The 12,291-nt window shown below is 44.6% G+C and overlaps 4 protein-coding genes across 4 annotated transcripts; 2 read left to right on the top strand and 2 right to left on the bottom strand.

Moving 5' to 3' along the window:
- Positions 1 to 503: 503 nt before the first annotated feature.
- LAESUDRAFT_759926 (uncharacterized protein) lies at positions 504 to 1,190 on the bottom strand (the record flags this gene model as incomplete). The annotated part of the gene is made up of 2 exons (XM_040912658.1): positions 504 to 725; positions 918 to 1,190. The coding sequence occupies 2 exons, from the start codon at positions 1,188 to 1,190 to the stop codon at positions 504 to 506; spliced, it is 495 nt and encodes a 164-aa protein (XP_040763421.1).
- Positions 1,191 to 1,568: 378 nt separating this feature from the next.
- LAESUDRAFT_759925 (uncharacterized protein) lies at positions 1,569 to 2,213 on the top strand (the record flags this gene model as incomplete). Its single annotated transcript, XM_040912657.1, has 2 exons — positions 1,569 to 1,727; positions 1,809 to 2,213. 2 exons carry the CDS (start codon positions 1,569 to 1,571, stop codon positions 2,211 to 2,213), a joined length of 564 nt encoding a protein of 187 aa, XP_040763420.1.
- A 105-nt stretch (positions 2,214 to 2,318) lies between these two features.
- LAESUDRAFT_759924 (uncharacterized protein) lies at positions 2,319 to 3,029 on the top strand (the record flags this gene model as incomplete). Its single annotated transcript, XM_040912656.1, has 2 exons — positions 2,319 to 2,716; positions 2,765 to 3,029. The coding sequence occupies 2 exons, from the start codon at positions 2,319 to 2,321 to the stop codon at positions 3,027 to 3,029; spliced, it is 663 nt and encodes a 220-aa protein (XP_040763419.1).
- A 7,702-nt stretch (positions 3,030 to 10,731) lies between these two features.
- Positions 10,732 to 11,171, bottom strand: LAESUDRAFT_759922 (uncharacterized protein; the record flags this gene model as incomplete). Its single annotated transcript, XM_040912655.1, has 2 exons — positions 10,732 to 10,987; positions 11,038 to 11,171. 2 exons carry the CDS (start codon positions 11,169 to 11,171, stop codon positions 10,732 to 10,734), a joined length of 390 nt encoding a protein of 129 aa, XP_040763418.1.
- Between the last annotated feature and the right edge of the window lie 1,120 nt (positions 11,172 to 12,291).

Here is a 12,291-nt window from a genome sequence, read left to right as displayed (position 1 = left end):
GTGCTCTGCGTCCTAAGTTTATGATAGAAGAATAAGTCTGCTTATCTTACCTGCCTCGAGTGCCTGCCCAGCGTACTCGCCACAGTGTTGCATCTTCGCACGTCCACCCGCACATTAGCGGTGTCATATCTTCACCTGACGTTCTGTCAGTCGCTGACTCTACCAGCGTAAGCCGCACCAAGGCATTGCGCAGCATCGACAGTGTCATCCGTCGTCCTCGAGTGAGAACTCCAGAAGAGTTCTATGAGCAGCGGCCCATAAGACCCCTGCCAAGGCCAGGACACATCTCTATGGGAGGTCGGCCCCCTCGCGGCATTAGTTCAGTTTCTATTATCCAGACTCCCTCGGTCAGGCGACCGAGACTACCTGCAGGACCATCTGGTCCAGATCTCAATCAAGGGACATACGTCGAGACCGCCACAGGGTCTCATTTCATCTATCCTCTCGCCGTTTCCATCATCTCGACTCAGCGCATCGAAGGCACTCTTCGACAGATTCGTATTCTACTTACCAAATGATACCGTCGTCAACTTGATGACCACGACATCTTTGACCTCGAGCATCTCATACTCAAGCTCGAGTCTATCCGCACTGACATCGCGGAATTCAAGCTTTCCTTCGTTCACCAACACGTGGTTCGCGACTTCTGCAACTACGTCCAGGAGAGGAAGCATCAGGGTGGAGAAGCTCGCTGGATAATAAGAGATATTATCCAGAAGTATCGTCTAGGAATACAGGTCACAGGGCGACCTTTGCTGTAGATACGAATATTCACTTTGTATATGTCTTCATCTGGCGATTCAAACAATCTTGATAACTTCGAGCAGTTAAATCTAATCGGTCACACTTTCAATTATCTTTGAGATTCAATTCCATGTGTTCTTCGAGACAGAGCAGGCGAAGCGTTTGCTACATACGAGGACACGTTCGACATCGATTACCATGACGTATATCACATCTACGCCCTCCAAATCTATCCAGAATTTGATTGGAGGAATGTCGCGGTTCATATCTGCTATATCCCTATTGGATCTGAAGAACCCGAAGACCGCCTCACCGAAGCTTACAATAGCTTCGTCAATTGGCTCGAAGAAGTCGAGCGTATTTGCGAAATTCATCATAACCATCAGTGGCCCGCAGTCAGGGACAAAACCAGGTTTTTGTGGCAACCCTTCGTCAAGGTCATCCATCGCGACCTTTGTTTATTGTGAAACCAATGCTCAGGACGAGTAATTGTCTGACAGGCTACGATCGCCAATAGGCATATAGTCGAGTTCGAAGAACATCTTCGTGAAATAGAGGAAGAATTGTAAGATGACGACTCCCACTCCAAATGACCCAAGCTTCTCTCGTGCTCCATCTCCGGAGCTTCCCGCATGACTCAATATTGTATTGCAACTCCCAAATCCTATTATTCGTCAAGCCCTTGCCGACACGGCACCCCAAATGCAAACATACCTGAAAATGTGAAGAATTGGGTAGTCGATCTTGTCACAAACGTGGTGGAAGAGATGTGTCAACAAACGGTGGCACATTACGAAAATCTTATCCAGCGCCAAGCACATACCATGGAACGTAACACCACGGAGTTCCACAATCGAATGGTCTTCTTAGACCAACATCGCCAACAATCTGAGTCTAGAATTGCAGACTTGGAAAAAACCTCAGCAGCTTTAGCTGAGGATGACAAGGCCATTAACGAATCGTTGGTGGCATTTGACGATGAGGTCAAAGATCTTCAAACCAGGACGGAAGACCTGAAGAAATCACATGATTGACTTCGCGCATGGGCAGCTACGCAAGGACAGAAAGCAGGGCAAGGCGGTAACAATGTCGACGACACGGACGACGACGATGAGCCGTCATTTGGTCGCAAGGGTAAAGGCGTAAAAATTGACCAACCAGAAAAATATGGTGGCAATAAGGATGGAGTCAATCTCGATGATTGGCTCGAACAAGTCATGCTCTGGTTGAAATATACTGGACATACAAAAGACGAGTCCAAAATTATATCTACCCTTTTGCTCTTGAAAGGAGGAGCACGTGAATACATGCGGCATTGGATCACTGAAATAAATGAAAATAATAAGGCACCAGGAACTTGGGCGGAGTTCGTCGCTGAACTTCGCACGGCATATGAATCATTGGACAAGGACGACAAGAAGCGAACGGAGTTAGAAGCCTTCATCAAGAAGGATCATCGAGACTTCTAAAAGTTCGCAGAAGACTTCCGTCCAAAGGCAACCAGTACAGGCTTCTCGGATCAAGACTTGATCGAAAAGATCAAGAAACATATTCCGGAGAAAACGTGGCTGCTCATGCTAGCGGATACCACTAAGGATAACTGGCCCAAGAAGTGGACCGAGTTCCTTACATTTGCACTCCGGATATTTACATCACTACAACGAGAAGGCCACCATGCCAAGGCCGAAACCAAGGACCCGAACGCTATGGAGGTTGATGCAGTCGGGAAGAAGGGAAAGAGTAAATCGGGCAAAGCGCGAAGCGTGCAAGACGACAAGTTGGTCTGCGCCAATTGCAAGAAGAACAAGCCGACATTCTTCAAATCGTCGAAACGTTTCGGCAAGTATTGCATCGATTGTTTCAAATTGGACCATGTCAAGAGGCAGATTGAGACGGAGAAAGAGACAGCTGCGAAGAAGAAGGACGGGAAGAAGAAGGACGACGCCAGGAATAAATCCAAGTCGTCCAAGACGTGACAGGTGGTGTCTGATTCTGCTTCATCAGATGCAGAGAGCGAAAGCTCTGACACCGAAGAAGAGAAGAAGCCAAAGAAAAAGAGCTCTTCCTCTAAGACTAAGGGGAAGGGTAAGGAGACAGCTGCACATATCAGCGACCGCAGCATACACTCGGAAAGCGAGCCTGATGCATCCGAGTCAGACGAAGATTTCGTCGCGATCCTCTCAAGGCTCAGGTGCCTGAGGGCGAATGGATCCAGTTCATCAAGGAAGGCAGGAGAGGGCTCTTCAAGGAAGGATCAGAAGGGTTTTCTCAAAGGGGATCTGTAGGCAGCTCGTCAGAGTCTCCCAGAACATTATATAAGACCTGTACATTTAGCACCCGAATCAGACACCTCTGTGGATCGTCGCAATGCAGAGGATGATAATGTAACAATAAAGAATTCGTCTCCAAATTTATCATTGTTCTATCTACCAGTTACATTATGGGTGTACGACAAAAAATCGAGCACCGAAGCTTTAGTCGACTCAGGAGCATATTCCATGTACATCAGCAAGCGATTTGTAAAGAACAATCGAATTGCGACCTCCAAGCTTAATACAACATACAAGGTGTACAATGCTGACGGATCCCAAAATAAACATGGCGAAATAACCGACTATGTAAAAGCATATCTCAAAGTCGGAGATCATGATTCTACCCATCGTCTGCTAGTCACAGACATCGGAAAATTAGACATGATCATTGGGATGTCATATTTACATCAGCATAATCCAGAAATCAACTGGCAAGCTGGAGAATGGAAATACTCACGATGCCCGAGTACATGTCACCACCAGAGGCTTCGTAAAAAACAACAAGCCATTGCAAGAGAGGAAGCTGAAGAAATCTCGCAACGAGCACAACAAGTGGCAGATGAGGAGCCAACTGCATTCCGAATGTTTAATGGACACAACATTGATGCAGTAAATCCTATCATCTCGTGGGTCGAACTGGACGACCCCGAAGCTGAATAAATTGCCCGCATGATACTTTCTATAGCAGATTGTGGCTATGCTGAACCAGAAGAAGACCTGAAAGAAGCGGCATCCCAGTCAAACACTGGCAGCCCAGAAGATCAGGTTATTAATGAAGTGGAATCTTGGGAAAAACTAGTACCAGATTATCTACATTCATTCGGTGATGTCTTCTCCAAAAAAGCATCTGAAAGGATGCCAACTCGAAAGCCTTATGATCATGCAATCGAGTTTGAAGAAGAACATGAATTACCACGACCAAGCAAACTTTATCCTATGAATCCGGAGGAAAGAAATTCCCTAGATTCATGGATCGACGAAAACCTAGGAAAAGGCTACATTCAGAAGTCGAAATCACCTATTGCTGCCCCTGTATTCTTTGTCAAGAAGAAAGACAGCACACTAAGACTGGTACAAGACTATCGAAAACTTAATGCTATAACCAAGAAGAATCGCTTCCCTATTCCACGAATAAGTGAGCTTATCGATCAGCTCAGTAACGCATCAATATTTACCAAGCTGGATCTCCGATGGGGATACAACAATGTTCGCATCCGCAAGGGTGATGAATGGAAAACAGCTTTTGTGACACATTGCGGTTTATACGAGGCCACGGTTATGTTTTTCAGTTTCTGTAATGCACCAGCCACCTTCCAACACATGATGAATGAGATTTTAGATGATCTTATTTGGGAAGGTCATGTGATCGTCTACCTTGATGATATCCTAATCTTCACTAACGATTTGAAACAACATCAGAAGATTACCAAAGAGGTAATTAAAAGATTATGGGACAACGACCTTTTCGCAAAACCAGAAAAGTGCTTTTTTGAACAGCCCTCGATTGAGTACTTAGGGATGATTATCTCTCAAGGCGAGGTCCGTATGGATCCTCAAAAGGTCGCAGGTGTACTCGACTGGCCTGAACCCAAGAAGGTTAAGCAAGTACAAGCCTTTCTTGGGTTCGCAAATTTCTATCGTCGATTCATTGAAGGATTTGCCAAAAAGTCTCGACCACTCAATATCCTTACACGAAAGGATCAGAAATGGGTGTGGAGCGAAGAGCAACAACAATCATTCGATGCTCTCAAGAAAGCTTTTACAACAGCTCCAATTCTGGCATTACCGGATGATACGCATCCATTCCGGTTAGAAACGGATTCAAGCGATTTTGCCACTGGCGCATGCTTGGAACAACTCAAAGACGATGGGTTGTGGCATCCAATCACATTCTATTCAAAAAGCCTCAATGAGGCTGAGCAGAACTATGAAATCTATGACAAAGAGATGCTCGCAATTATTCGAGCGTTGGAAGAATACCGACAACATCTCGAAGGTCATCCGCTCCCAGTCGAAATATGGTCTGATCACCAGAACTTAACCTATTTCAAATCAGCACAAAAGCTGACGAGGCGGCAAGCTCGATGGTCGCTATATCTTACACGGTTCAACATCCAACTACATCACAAATCAGGGAAATCAATGCATCGTGCCGATCCTCTGTCTAGGAGGCCAGATCATGAAGAGGGGTTAAATCTCGATAATTCCGACAAGACTCTGCTCAAACCGGAATATTTCACGATTAAAGCTATTCAACATACCCATCTTGCAGTCGTCACAGATCATGATTTGGTGGACAAGATCAAGGAGGCACTACAAGATGACAATGTGAACAACTCATACAAAGAATTACTCAAGAAAGGACAACGAGAGTTCTCGAAAGGACTCTAAGACTGGAACTTCGAGAATGGGATATTACTATACCGAGACAAAATCTATGTGTCGAAAGCAGATAATAGGGAATCACTTAGACGAGAAATCATCCAGCGTCATCATGAAGCTGCCAGTGCAGGTCATCCTGGAAGATGGAAGACATATGAGATGTTATCTCGTAATTACTGGTGGCCGGGAATGTCCACTTACATCAAAAAGTATGTTGGTTCTTGCGACCTTTGTCAACGCAACAAGAACATCAATCAGCCAAAATACGGAGAATTACAGCCAAATGAGGTTCCAACAGAACCTTGGGAAATTATCTCTGTCGACTTAATCACTCAATTATCAGAATCCCATGGATTCAACACAATTATGGTAGTTGTCGATCGTTTGACCAAATGAGCGCATTTCTTTGCAATCACCAATGAGTTCTCAGCATCAGATCTTGCTCGTACTTTCTATGAGAGGGTATGGACACAGCATGGTCTTCTGAGACAGATTATCTCGGATAGAGGTACTCAGTTTGCAAGCGCATTATTCCAAGAAGTATGCAAGCTACTTGGGATACAATCAACAATGTCGTCCGCATATCATCCGGAGACCGATGGTCAAACTGAAAGAACAAATCAGTCGCTAGAGCAATATCTTCATATTTATATTGATAAGCGCGTGGAAGATTGGAGTACTTTACTTCCAACTGCTGAATTTGCCTATAACAATCAGGCTTCTGAAGCCACTAAGAATTCACCATTCTTTGTCGAATACGGTAGACATCCATGTGCAGAACCAACAATAATGGACCCTATAAAGCATAATACGCTAGATTCCATAATGCAGGCACGAGTAGAAGTGCAAGAGCAAGCGAAAGCAGCCATTCTATTGGCAGCTGAGCGCATGAAGTGGTATTACGATCAATCTGTACGACCTGCACCTTTCAAAGTTGGAGATCAAGTATTACTCTCCACTAGAGATTGGCAGACATTGGGAGCCAAATTGGCACAACGGAGAGATGGACCCTTCGAAATCGTAGAAAAACTAGGACCAGTCACATATAGACTCAAAATGCCTTGACAATATGGCGTTCATCCAGTTTTTCATGCGTCCAAGCTCACGCTCTACCACAAAGATGAAATACCAGATCGCACTCTCAGACCCCATCCTCCTATCAAGAAAAAGACTGGCGAAGAATGGGAAGTCGAATACATAGTCGACTCTCGTGTCATTTGTGGCAAACTTCAATATTTGGTGCATTGGAAGGGTTATTCTAAAGCTGAAGAAACTTGGAAACCCGCAGCAAATTTGAAGAAATCTCCGCGTCTTATCAAGGAATTTCACAGAAAATATCCTGACGCACCTCATCCAATATCTCTCATTGATACAACTCCGGTCGATGGCGTTTTTCCACCCAGGAGAACAGGTCAAATCTACGACCCCACCACTGATACCATTCAGATATACGATCAGGATAGAGATGATTGGGATCATTCTAGAGATCTTCAAATTACATTAGACAATCCAAATGCACACGCACCAAAATATGCCCATGAAGACGACGCTGGAATGGATTTAGCCGCATCAGAACCAACAACCATCCGAGCACACTCAAGAGGATTGGTATCCACAGGACTTCACTTTACAACACCTCGAGGGACCTATGGTCGAATTGCACCACAAAGTGGGTTAGCTGTCAAAGGCATCGACGTAGGTGCTGGTGTTATCGACAGAGGGTACACAGGCGAAATCAAGATTTTGCTAATCAATAATACAAATGATGATTTAACAGTCAATTTGGGCGATCGAGTTGCTCAACTTATCATTGAATGTATTATCACCCCTGTCGTGTCACTGGTTGATTACCTCAAACCCTCAGCCCGAGATCACCGTGGATTTGGTTCAACAGGTGATAATTACTTCCAGAAACCACGCAAAAAGCCAGATTTGGGACGAACTGTCTAGAAGGGGGGGTACTGTCACAGATTTTCACGTTTTCACCTCTGCACGTGACCAAGACATTATTGACATCAGCGCTAGGCTGTTCAGAAAGGAACGAACCGGTACGCGAAGTAATAACAGTCCTAGACACCCCGAAGGTCCAGGTCTAGTCACGTGACATATCACGTGATATCCACACATGTGACAAGTAGTGCTGGTATTAGGTAAGCCTAACTTATACAGTAATATCATCCCACCTAGAAGCAACGGTCGGACTCCAGAAGAATCCAACGAAGGGGATACATGTCACCGGAGATATGTCCTTAAGGAGATATTAGTTCACATACACGAGGTAGATAGATATCATGCCACCGGAGATGTAGTCATTACAGGCAATACCATTCCCATGGTCTTACTAAGTAGTTCAGAGGTTCGACATGCATGACACACGTAGTCTGACAGGTAGTGGTAACCAATCAGACAATGTTCATTAGCTAGCGGTTCTGGGGTATCAGGGTACCAAGGGTCCCTCCGCTCATGTATATAAGCCAGAGCTCTGAGACGCATAAGTCCCTCAGACTTATTCTCATCTCTGCTACGTCTATTCATACAGTGTTATCAGTGCTCACTCGCAAGGCACTGCTTTACCTTGATCCTCTTTGTGTCCATCCTTACGTCGACAACAGTTAGTAAGTGTCTGATCATAAGGTCATAGGCTTAGTCGGCGCTCTGCGTCCTAAGTTTGTGATAGAGTCAGTCATGATCTATGGATAAAAGAGGTTAAAGTGGCGCCCCATCCTTTCATGCAAGTTAGTCACTATAGACCCAGAGAGTTAATGATGTGAACCCCTGACTACAACCAAATAGGGTTCACCAGCTATATACCCTGGTTGAGGTTGGTGCTATATACCCCTCGGGATGATTGGTCTTGAGAGCGGGGTAATGTCACAGATTAAACCATACACGTGACATGTAAAACCTGCAGAGTAACTGCATATATAGTCGGAACCTAGTGCTAAGCCAAGCTTAGCATTACCAGCCTTTTGGCGAAGTGGTTAATCGTCATAATTGGTATTGGTTCATAGGGATTAGTTCTGGTCCCGTGACAAGACCCTGAACTAGGAGAAAGTGGATGAGTCTGTTTTCTCCCTTCAATTGAGCTGTTCTCTCATTGGCTAGCCATACATATGTATACTCAGACCCTCTGTATCAATTCTAGTTGTACCATCTTAGTATAGCTCTACTGGCAAGCTTGCACGATGACTGTTTTGCCTTTCTTAAAGGGCCAAAATGGGTCTCAATGTATCATATCATGTTCAATGAATGTCTGACCATGCTCAGAATCACATATCAAGCACGTTCCGGCTCACACATGTCAGATTAAGTCAGAATCACATTAGACTACCCACTGACAAGCTTGCACCCTGACTGTTTTGCTCTTCTTAAAGGGACAAAATGGGTGTCAGTTTACCATATCATGCCCAATGAATGCCTGACCATGCTCAGACTCACATATCAAGCATGTTCTGGCTCACATGTGTCAGATTAAGTCAGAATCACATTAGAGTACCCACTGACAAGCTTGCACGCTGACTGTTTTACTCTTCTTAAAGGAACAAAATGGTTCTCAATCTTTTATATCATGCTCAATGAATGCCTATCTATATGCCAATGGCTCCAAGCTCCTTGGAGCCATGTATTTTGTTTTCAATCTATGCAATTGAATTGACATGTTGTAGGCTTGCGAACATCCTCAACAGCAAGCTCGACATCCCATTGGTCCAGTGCAACTGTGATGCAACTCTGATGTTGTGTTCCGATCGCTCGGCGCCATCGGCAATCTCCTTGGTATCCTCGTGAGGTACTGTCACAGACAATGTCATCCATCTCATCTTACACGATAGCTCTGTCTTGCGCGGCACTTGCGCAAGCTTGTTTACCTTTTTCCCTACACTATCACCCATTTCTGGACCTGGCGCAACTGTATTAAATGTTCCCTAGTTCCTTTTTTCCAACCACCCCTTAGGCACCTGTTCTCCAGCACCTTTTTCAACACTTTGTGGCCGATCTCTGCTTGCGCCAGGTCTAAGGCTGTTGCTATGGGTTATACACCATTCCAACATTGTTCTCTGGGTATCGGCATTGCTAGAGGGTGTACGGTTGGTTGTTGGAGGTCGGACAAGGTTGGGAGCATGACTGGTCAGGGTTCTTTCATCGTTTATATTGCTTATCAGGCTTGTTTTGTGATGTAGAAGCTGTGATATGGAGTTATACTCTGTATAACGGTACATCTAGCAGGTTTGGTTCGTCTTTTATTCATCCAGTGATCAGGATGGCAGCTCTCTATCAGACCTCAGTCTGTTTAGGTAAGTGTGGTATTCCTTCGTTCTGGGATGTGCCCATGTGGTTTTAGTAATGCACAGGACATTATATGGCCCTCAATGTGTTTGTGATGATTTCGCGTTCGAAATGTGGTAATTACTGACATGTTATAAAATATGGAAAACTTCGTTCACGGTTGACCCACCGTGTGCAGGCATGATCTATATAAATGATATTTATCACTGTCTATTATGAGTTAAGTGCCATTCATCATACCTGTCACTACCTTTATGTGAACAATTCTGGCTCTGGATGTTTTGGTTTATGACATGTCAGAAAGGGTGTAATTTTTTGACATAGTCATATTTCATCTATCCTGTCTTTTTGAAAATCATTCCTCACAGTTTCTATGCTTTTTTTCTTATTTCAGATTCATTCTGGCTACACTCGTCAATTTGCAACACTTCAATGTATTGCTTTCATGACATGTTAGTAAGATGAAGCATTTGACTGTTGGGTTTTCCTTCACTCAAGTTGCAGTTTCTCCTTGTTCACATGTTTATGTCACATTCACACTGCTTATACATTCCTGTCCAAGGTATATGCTACCAAGATATGACTCGAAGCACAGAAAAATTGTAATCTCATGTATGCGCCTATTCTAATGGCTCTCAGTCATCATCAGACGACAGCTGTACAGATATCCTCTTCTTATTTTGGCTACGTGTAGATGGTTTGTCATTTTCTGACGTTCTCTTTTTTTGTAGAAAGTTTAGATGTAATATTTTAGGTTGGCAACTCACTCACCGAGGTTTTTTTCATGCATTTCTTGGGGAGGTTTGATGCCTTATCGCTAGCTTCATTGCAGATATTGTCTCCCATGAAATAGGATGCTCTTAGAATCCCTAACGTGGGCGTTCAACATGCTTCCAGGGCCGGCTATCTTACCTTTTATTAAGGTTACTCCTAGCTCAGCGTTACATAAGTCATCACCACTACCCCATGCCTCTCTAGTGCTAGAGCTGCAGGTAACTATTTATTCTGCTTATTTAGTGTGTTGAATCAGAACTAATCTGGCAGAATGTTTACCATTGTTCCTCTTATCGTAAAAGTCACTCTCATCTAACAGTTCCCATGATGGTGGTAACTTCTCCCCCTTTTTAATGGTTTGAACCCATTGAAACTGATGAGGGTTGTCCTTTCTGAGTACTGCATCCATCGAGTTAATATTGTCGCACTCGTCGATTTTGTTGACTTTACTGTAGACAGTGTTTCTCCGCATGAAGCACTTCTCAGTAGAGCTGTTAATTATATCAGTTCGGTCTATGGTGAGAGGCTCTGAAAGGGTCACCCTTCCAGTTCGCCATCCCATTTCTTCCACCAATATTCGACTAGAGAGGTTTTGGCATTGAGAGGCAGGATTGACTCGTACGCCTTCTCAACCTCATCATTTGAGACTTTTACGGTGACAGTCTCTTCAGACATTGTGTACAGATGATTAGGGATTGCTTGAATTGATGTACAGAGGGGGGGCGGGGTTAGAGTGATCTGTTGTGTGTGAGATTATCTGACTATATGCGCTGCACGGTCACGTGACATTTTGACGTGACATTTTAACATGCCACTGATGCATTTCACGACAGCATTTGCACTCCATCCTGTCATCATCGCTTTTCCTTACATGTGATTCCATTTCTGCATCATACAAGACTCTTCTCATTGTCGTCGTTTCACTTTTACCTCACAGTCTCGCAACATGCCTTCTCACATCCTCAAGCTTCAGAAAATCTGCAAGAATCTGGCTGAAGCTCATCGCGGTGTAGCTGATTTGACCGATGAAGATTCTGATGTTGAAGACGAAGTTGCAGCTCACTGTATGGCAGTTCAGAAAGCTCTTGTGTTGCTCACTGAGAAGGCCCATCATCGCCGACTGTACCCTTCCCCTTCCCTCATCCCTCCTTGCATTGACAAAGCCCCATCTGTGGTACATGTCGCAGGTCAGCCATTCATTACCTTTTTATGTCATGGCCTGATTGCATAAAAAATGCACTTCTATTGCGGCTGTTGCAGATCAGCCTCCATCGCATTGTCTCGGTGTGATCGAGCCTATTCTCAAGGATCCTACCCTAGTTGCTGCTTCCTGTACACCTCCTGTTGCTGCTACATCAGACGATGAAGGTTCCGATGACATTCCTCTGTGAAGGAGTACCCTCGTAATGCATCACAACCAAAACAGGATCCTATCTATATACCGGGAGCCGTTAGCCCCCTAACGGCCATGCTCAGAGGGCCCTCCATAGCACATTCAATTCTTGTGCTATGCTCTTCAAAATACCCTCATCTGAAAGCCAGGCTTCGAATCTTGGAGGTCCCAAAGGGGCCCCAATGCCCAGTTGAGCGGAACGGGCGCTGTAGGCTTCCCAATCGGGCGGGTTTCCTCACGGTGGTGGTTTGGTCAATGTTGGTCTTTTTAAGATCCTCAGTTACTTCTATCACCTCGATTTTGTTGGGGCCCCCTCGCTCTACATCTCAAGCACCCAGCTAATCAAATTCTCATTATTCCGCAATTTATTTGTGTTTCTACGGGATGCCCTTTCAACTCAGT

The sequence above is a fragment of the Laetiporus sulphureus genome, assembly GCF_001632365.1.
Source record: "Laetiporus sulphureus 93-53 unplaced genomic scaffold LAESUscaffold_24, whole genome shotgun sequence".
NCBI lineage: Eukaryota > Fungi > Basidiomycota > Agaricomycetes > Polyporales > Laetiporaceae > Laetiporus > Laetiporus sulphureus.
Note: the sequence above shows the minus strand (reverse complement) of the source record. Positions and strands in the feature narration are given on the sequence as shown.